Here is an 8334-nt window from a genome sequence, read left to right as displayed (position 1 = left end):
CAAGGAGAAGGAGAAAATAGATGTAATTATTATGGTTCTTATCAGTAGATATACATTCATCCATATCATTCATGTAATGACATGATAATTTAAACAAGAACAGGACCAGTAGAACAAAACAAAAAGTTCTGAATAAAACTGGTGTCCCAATGGATACTTTTGGCTCCAATGGTTGTGTGCCTACAGGTTCAAGAAATGGAAATTTAGGCCAATGTTATAAGGTTGGACAGTATATAGAGCAATGCTTCTCAACTAGAGTTCCTCCAGAGGTTGCCAGGGGTTCCATAGTTGGGAGCATTTTGAGTCTCTGTGGTCACCAATGATCTTGTTGGCTATCTGTAAGGACAACATTCTTCCCAGTGGACAGCAGTTGTGGATCTAATAATTATAACTGGGGTTTCTTCAAAGTTATTTCAAGGTTGTCACATGGCAAAAAGGTCAAGAAACACTGATAGATTGTGACAACATGTGCCAAATCCAGTTCCTTGAGCTAGGTATACACATCAATCAACGATTACTCCCAATTAGTTTGAACAATCGTATTGTGCACTATTCTGTACATGCTGTAACGATACGATCGTTCAAATATAATCCACCAATAGTGTACACATGCTAGATACGATCGTTTGAACGATGCAGGAAGTGTTGTGTACCGGAGAAAGTGTATCACAGAACAATCCACATTCACTGAACAACATACACACAATAGATTACAAACCATCGTCGCCCAATCAGATCTGCCGGGACAGACATTTCTTTCCAGTTAGATTCCTCGTTCGTCAGCGCCGTTGATCAGTCGTTGTGCACTTTTTTGTTAACAATTATCAAACGATCTGTCGTGGATCGTTCGTTTCCAACGACAATTATTGCACATGTGTACGCAGCCTTACTGAGATTCAGTTCTGCAGATTTTAGACAACTTCTTCCAGCATGGCCCAATAACCCTCAATAGAAAATTGCTTTGTAAGCTCCTCTGTGCAGGGTCCTCTCCTCCTCCTGTGTCACTGTCTGTATTCATCCGTCATTTTAGACCCCTATTTAATGTACAGCTCTGCGTAATATGTTGGCGCTATATAAATCTTGTTTAATAATAATGATAATAATAATAATAAAAGACCTTAATAGGATTTCCTTGAGGTACAGACAGGACAATAAGGTAGAAAGGAAAATGGTGGTGGCAGCTGGTGGTTACACTTACAGATAGCCAAAAAGATCATTGGGGTCAGGTAAACTGACTGGAGAGGTACAAAATGGTCAATGCTCAAGGAACCCCTAGCAACCTCTGGAGGAACTTGAGGGTTCTGCGAAACTCTGGTTGAGAAACCCAGTATTAGGGGTCCAAAAGCATGGTGACTCAGTGGCTACCTCTCTTGAATTGCAATATTGGAGTCTCTGGATCAACTCTCTGGGCAGTATCTACATAAAGTTTTTATAAGTTCCTTTGTCTGAGTTTCCTGCCACATCCCAAAATCCTACTGGTATGTTAATTGGCTTCTTCCCAAATTGACCTCAGACTATGGCGGGGACATTAACATACCTCCCATCTTCTGGACTTCTATTTAGCTCAAAGTATGTAAACCAATTACAAACCCTTGCCATGACTCCATGCTGCAGACCATAAAAAATAAATGGTTGAACTGACAAGTGTTTTTCTTTGTATTCTTTTACATGTACCTTGCCTTTATTTATCTTTTTATTATAACAAATTTAATCATTGAGAACAAGGGTGTCAAACTCAAATACACAGAGGGCCAAAATTAAAAAAACTTAGACAAAGTCGCAGGCCAACCTTGAAATTTATTGAAAAAATTGAGGAAATTTTTCCTTCTCATGAGATATAAACCCTTTTCATATGGAAACTGAGAGGTTTTGCTTCACATTCAATCTGGAACAAGCTTATAATAGAGAAAGAGGCATACATTTTTTTTTAAATTTTGTTAAAGAAAAAATCTTTTGCCTCTTTCTCTATTTGTAGCATTCTGAGTTAAATTTCAATGGTAACCTTTTTGCACAGGCTAACAATAATAATAATATTCTTCTATGAAAATCCAACCATTAGTCCATGACTTGGAGTAGCTAGGAAAAGTACAGCTGAGGGGGAGTGCTGGAAATGCCAGACACGGCCAATGCGGAGCTAAATCTTATGAGTTGCCCGCCGCTGAAACTCTCTCTTCATTAAAATAGCGCTGCTCCTAAAATTCCCGCCATTACTTGCGTCTATAAAACAGTCCAATGCGGGGCCACGCATAAGCAGAGAGCCCGCTGGTCTATAGACGCGAGTGATGCCCGAAATTGTAGTAGCAGCGCTATTTCAATGCAGCAGCTGACCAGCTGCAGTTCATAGTTCGGATTCGTTTTGGGGCCAAAAAAAAGGATGTGGGGGCCAGATTTGGCCCCCGAGCCAGAGTTTGACACCTTTGATTTAAAATTTGTATGAAGGTTTAGTGCAAAGTAACAATGTTAATAGGTAAATAATACATTTTTTTAGAGGTGTATGTATCATTCCAAAGACAGGGACAACTGAGGAGGAAAAAAAATAGGAGGACTTGGATCTGAAAGAGGAACAGTCACTCCAAATGAGGGAGCGTTGGGATGTATTAGATTGTGATCCACTAAAGTAATAGTTAATAGCACTGTGTAGTATTTTCGCTGCTTTATACAATCCTAATAATAAACCAATAAAAGCTCCAATCACAAGTAGTCACTTTGGTCTGTGTAGTAAATTCCGCCTGTCCCTGGGATGTACAAAAATCTAAGGGTGGTGTAAAATGTTGAGAATAAACAAGCCATGACAGGCCATGTAGATAATGCATGTAGCAGAGAGTCTGAAAGGTGAAGGTCCAGGAGGTCAGAGGTGAATGGTGGGGGCTCTTCTACTAAGGAGATGTCCTAGCGCTCTGTTCTCCAGACTAATAATAATACGCTGCTACTTTAACCAAGCACCATACTGCATGCTAGCACTTGTAGTTCTGCACATCAGTTACCTGTAAATGCTGACACTTGTATTAGGCTAATCACTCTACCTATCACATGCTGCTACTTCTTCCTGGCACCACATTGCATGCTGGCTCTTGCAGTTCAGCAGGCAGCCTATAATATTATTATTATTATTATTATTATTATTATTATTAAACAGGAATTATATAGCGCCAACATATTACACAGTGCTGTACATTAAATTACATTATAATATAATACATTACATTAGCAGTCTGCACGAATATACAATGCAGCATATTTTGTCTGCTATATGCTGCACATGCAACATCCTGAACTGTAGGGCATCTGGTGCAAGTAAAAGATAAGTGCTCTGTGGAACTGAAAGAGCCAGCATGCTATGGTAAAAGTAACAGCATGTGATTAGTAGTTTAGAGAATACATTAAATTACATTATAATTACATTATAATATGCTGCCATTTCTACCATGTACCCCATTGTGTGCTGGTTTTTGTAGTTCTGCAGATTGCTTTTTACATATTGCTACTTCTGTCCGGCACTCCAAAGAATCCTGGCTCCTAAAACTGTCCGGACTACTAATCAATGCTACCACTACTGCAGAGCATGCTGGCTTTTGTAGTTCCACCCACTACTAATAACATGCTGCTACTTCTACCAGGTACTTCATAGCATGCTGGCTCTTGTAGTTCTACAGACTATTAATCAAATGCTGCAACCTCAGATAATCCATAGCACAGTAGCTCAGTGGTTAGCACTCTGGCCTTTGCAGCGCTAGGTCCCAGGTTTGAAACTTGGTCGGGATACTATCTGCATGGAGTTTGCGGGTTCTCCCTGTGTTTGTCTGCAATTTCTCCCACATTCCAAAAACATGCAGTTAGATTAATTGGCTTTCCCAAGAACTGCCTTTAGACTGTATTAATGACATTTGACTATGGTAGGTTAGATTGTGAGGACATTAGATTGTGAGCTGCTTTGAGGGACAGCTAGTGATATGACTATGGACTTTGTACAGCACTGTGAATATGTTGGTGCTATATAAATACTGAATAATATTAATGCTGGCACTTATAATCCCGCCTAATACTAATCATATGCTGCCAGGCACTGCAATGCATGCTGGTTCTTGCAGCTCTATAAGCTGCCTATAAGATTCTACAATGTACTCCAGTGTATGCTGGCTCTTGTAGTGCTACAGACTATTGTTCACATACTGCTACTTATACCAGGTATTCCAGAGCATGCTGGTTCTTGTAGGTCTACAAATTACTATTCATATATTCCACCAGGCACTCCAGAGCATACTGACTCCTAAAGTTCTCTACTAATCACATGCTGTTACCTTTACCATAGCATGCTGGTTCTTTCAGTTCCACAGAGCACTTATCTTTTACTTGCACCAGAGGCCCTACAGTTCAGGATGTTGCATGTGCAGTATACAGCAGACAAAATTTGCTGCATTGTATATTCCTGCAGACTGCTAATCACATGCTGCTACTTCTATCAGATATCCCAGGTCATGCTGGCTCTTTTAGTTCTGCAAAATACTAACCACATGCTGCTACTTCTATCAGATATCCCAGGCCATGCTGGCTCTTGTAGTTCTGCTGACTGCTAATCACATGATGCTGGAACCATCAATCTGCAGCAAACGTGGCATGCTGACACTTGTAGTCTCAAAGTAAATTATCTCTCCCAGGCATCACAACCAATGAAGCTTTACCTTATAAGAAAATCAAAAGTTGCCTGAAGGTAAAATCAAATCTCCAAAGTCAAAAGCTAAGTATTCACAATGATAAACACAGATCTTCCAGCAATCATTAGCTGCAACGTTTTCCTTAGCAATAAGTAAATAACAATGAGCAGGTTGCGCAGCACACACATTAGCACACATTAGCGCTGCGATCCGCATGTGTATTATAGTAGCCATAAGCACGGGTCATCCTGCTGCCCTCTAGTGGCGATGTGGGAGAATGCAGCAGCCTTCCTTATCACAGGAGTAGCAGTGAGAGGAGGCGGGGAAGCTGCTCATGTGAATGAAGCACAGCAAGGGTTGGCTCCATTTATCCATTCAGAACTGCTGCTTGCTTTTTTTCTCTCTGGCTGAGCTCATGCACTGCACAGGACTGCCATGGAGAGTGGAGTCAGTATCACTTTGTGCCATGTTGCTTGGCTCTCTTCCTGGGCAGAGACATTAATGTAAAGGGGAGTAGCTGCAATAGCTGTGCGCTTCAGTTGACTCAGAGAAGCATCCTTAGGCACAATGACACTCATGGGAGGAGGTGCAAGCCACTCAGAAAAAGTTTGAGAGCTGCTGTCACCTTCTTGGAGATTTGCTTCTTCTTGGAGTATGTGCTTGCAAGGAAGGAGTGCAAGCTTGGGCTGTGCTGGAGGACCTGACTTTCTGCAACCCATGGACATAGGATGCCACCAGCTCCAGCCATGAGATCTGCTTGGTATATGGAGAGGAGATTGGATTAACATGACTTGGTCAGAGCCCAACAATGACAGCTTGTGGAACCAATCAAGTGTTTACCTGCCAGGTGGGAATGGGACTGATAATGGCACCTCCTTGGCAGCTGCTTTGGACTTACATTCTCTGGGTGTTGGGATTGTCCTGGCAGTTTTTATCCTCTTTGCTATAGTTGGGAACATCCTGGTGATTCTGTCTGTGGCATGCAACAGGCAGCTTCAGACTGTTACCAATTATTTTATTATCAATTTAGCCATAGCTGACCTACTGCTAAGCACCACTGTGCTGCCCTTCTCTGCCACCCTGGAGGTGCTGGGCTCTTGGGTCTTTGGTAGGATCTTCTGTGACATTTGGGCTGCTGTGGATGTCCTGTGCTGCACTGCCTCCATCATGAGTCTGTGTATTATATCCATAGACAGGTATGTAGGGGTAAAACATTCACTCAAATACCCCACTATAATGACTGAGAAGAAAGCTGTGGTCATCATCATCCTCCTGTGGGTGTCCTCCATGGTCATCTCCATTGGACCTCTGTTGGGGTGGAAGGAACCTCCACCAGCAGATGACAGCCAATGCAGCATCACTGAGGAACCAGGCTATGCCCTCTTCTCTTCTCTCTTCTCCTTCTATTTGCCCCTACTAGTCATCCTCATTATGTACTTTAAAGTCTACATTGTAGCCAGGAGGACCACCAAGAGCTTGGAAGCTGGGGTGAAGAAGGAAAGGAACAAGTCCATGGAGGTTGTCCTCAGGATCCACTGCAGAAGTCTAGGGGAGTCCAATACCAACTCCAGGAACAAGGGGCACACTTTTAGGAGTTCACTATCTGTCAGGTTGATCAAATTCTCCAGAGAGAAGAAAGCAGCCAAAACACTGGCCATTGTGGTGGGGGTGTTCATTCTTTGCTGGCTACCCTTCTTTATTGTGCTACCATTAGGTAAGTGGTCACCCCTGTGCTTCCATATCCCATGTTTTTTAATTATGTTGCACTGGTTTTTTTTGTGTGTGTTTTTGTTTGGTGTTACATTATTTCTGGTTTTAGTTGATTGGAGTTTCATATGAAGTGGGCACCATGTATCACTCATGGTATTCCATCTCTCATATTTTTTTTTATTTAAGTCACACAGTTTTATGTTTTTTCTGTTTTTAGTTTATTGGAGCTTTTTATTAGGTGGGCACTATCACCTCTGTGATTCCATATTTCAGGTTAAATTATTCTTTTATTAAAATCAGTTATTATACTTGTAAGGTTTTTATTAGTTGATTGTAGTTTCTTATTAAGTGGGCATTACCTATCATCCCCCTTGTGATGCAATACCCCAATTTTTTTATTTAAGTCATACTGTTTTCTTCTTTTTGTAAGGTACTTTGTTTTTATTTTTAGTACATTGGAGTCTTTTACCACCAACCCCCTCTTGTGATCCAACATCTAATATTAAATTTAAATCATACAGTGTTTTTGTAAGATGTTACATTGTTTCTTATTGTTTCTTATTAAGTGGATACAGCCTATCATTCCTGTGATTCCACATCCCATTTTTTGATTTGTCATGCAGTTTTCTGTTTTTGTATGGTGTTACATTGTTTTTATTTTTAGTTCATTGGAGTCTCTTACCACCCCCTGCGATCCGACATCTAATATTTAATTTAAGTCATACAGTTTTGTGTTTTTGTAAGGTGTTTCTGTTTTTAGTTCATTGGAGTCTTTTATTAGGTGGATACTACCTATCACCCCCTGTGATTCCACATCTCATTTTTTTTCATTTAAGTCATACAGTTTTGTGTTTTTGTATGGTGTTAGATTGTCCCTGATTTATTAAAGTTCTCCAAGGCTGGAGAGGATACACTTTCATCAGTGAAACTGGGTGATCCAGCAACCTGGAAAATTCTTCAAAGTAATTTGCTAATTGTTAGAAAATGTTTGGAATACTTCACCAGACCCATTTCAGGTTTGCTGGATCACCCAGCTTCACTGATAAAAGTGTATTCTCTCCAGTCTTGGAGAGCTTTCATAAATAAGGCCCATTGTTTCTGTTTTTAATTTATTGGAGTGATTCCATATTCCAGGTTTTCTGGATTCTGTTTTTTATGTTAGTAAGGTGTTACATTGCTCTTCTTTTTGTTGTTGCATATTATGGACTTTTTAGGTGTACAATTATGATTGTGTGTCTTCTGTAGTGTTTTTTCTACAATAGAATATTCTGAATCTGCTTGTATCACACACATCCATCCAATGTTCTGACATGTTTAAAAAAATAAAAAAAACGCTCAGGGCTGATCAGTATATTAAACCTAGATAAAAGCTTGTCTTGGGGAAAGGTACGGGGGTTACATGGCACACTGGAATACAGATATATTTGTTTAGCAAATGTAAAGGAAACCTGCTAATGGTGGCTGCCAGTGTTCACCCAAACTTCTAAAAATACCAATTGCCTGGCTGTCACAAGGATCTGAAACAAATGTGCAGATTAGGATTTTAGACCTTTTCTGTTCTAGATAAGTGTTCTGGGTGAGTGATTTAGAATGTGTTAAAGAAAGAGGATCACCATGAAATGATCCCAGCTTTTTTCAGAAGAAGCCCAACCATGGTCACTCCTGTTTTTCCCTAATCATAGCCTGACTTTAAATACTTTAATTTCAAATATACCAAATCGACCTGATAAAAATAGAGAATATACAATAATTGCATTGACTAAAAGGCTTTGAATAAAGCACACTGCCCTTTAAAGAATATGCCTGAAATAAGAGTGCCCAATGATTGTGTCTATGTATTGTAGGTGTGTTGATTTACTATTGTACATATTGTATAGTGAGCTGCAGTATTGTATTTTGGTAACTGCATGCCGGTAATATCAGTATGGATAGTATTCAGAATATGAATGTATTTTTTTTTTCTATCTCACCT

At 40.2% G+C, this 8334-nt stretch overlaps 1 protein-coding gene across 1 annotated transcript in view; it reads left to right on the top strand.

Annotated features, from left to right (window-relative positions):
- Window positions 1-4982: 4982 nt before the first annotated feature.
- ADRA1D (adrenoceptor alpha 1D) overlaps window positions 4983-8334 on the top strand; it is a 105416-nt gene continuing 102064 nt past the window's right edge. Inside the window, exon 1 of the mRNA XM_072406641.1 lies at window positions 4983-6366. Coding sequence (XP_072262742.1) covers window positions 5439-6366 — 928 coding nt within the window. The 5' untranslated portion in view covers window positions 4983-5438. The remainder of the gene's footprint in view (window positions 6367-8334) is intronic.

The sequence above is a fragment of the Pyxicephalus adspersus genome, chromosome 3 (assembly GCF_032062135.1).
Source record: "Pyxicephalus adspersus chromosome 3, UCB_Pads_2.0, whole genome shotgun sequence".
Taxonomy (NCBI): domain Eukaryota; kingdom Metazoa; phylum Chordata; class Amphibia; order Anura; family Pyxicephalidae; genus Pyxicephalus; species Pyxicephalus adspersus.
The sequence above is the reverse complement of the archived record's forward strand: the minus strand, read 5'-3'. Positions and strand labels throughout refer to the sequence as shown.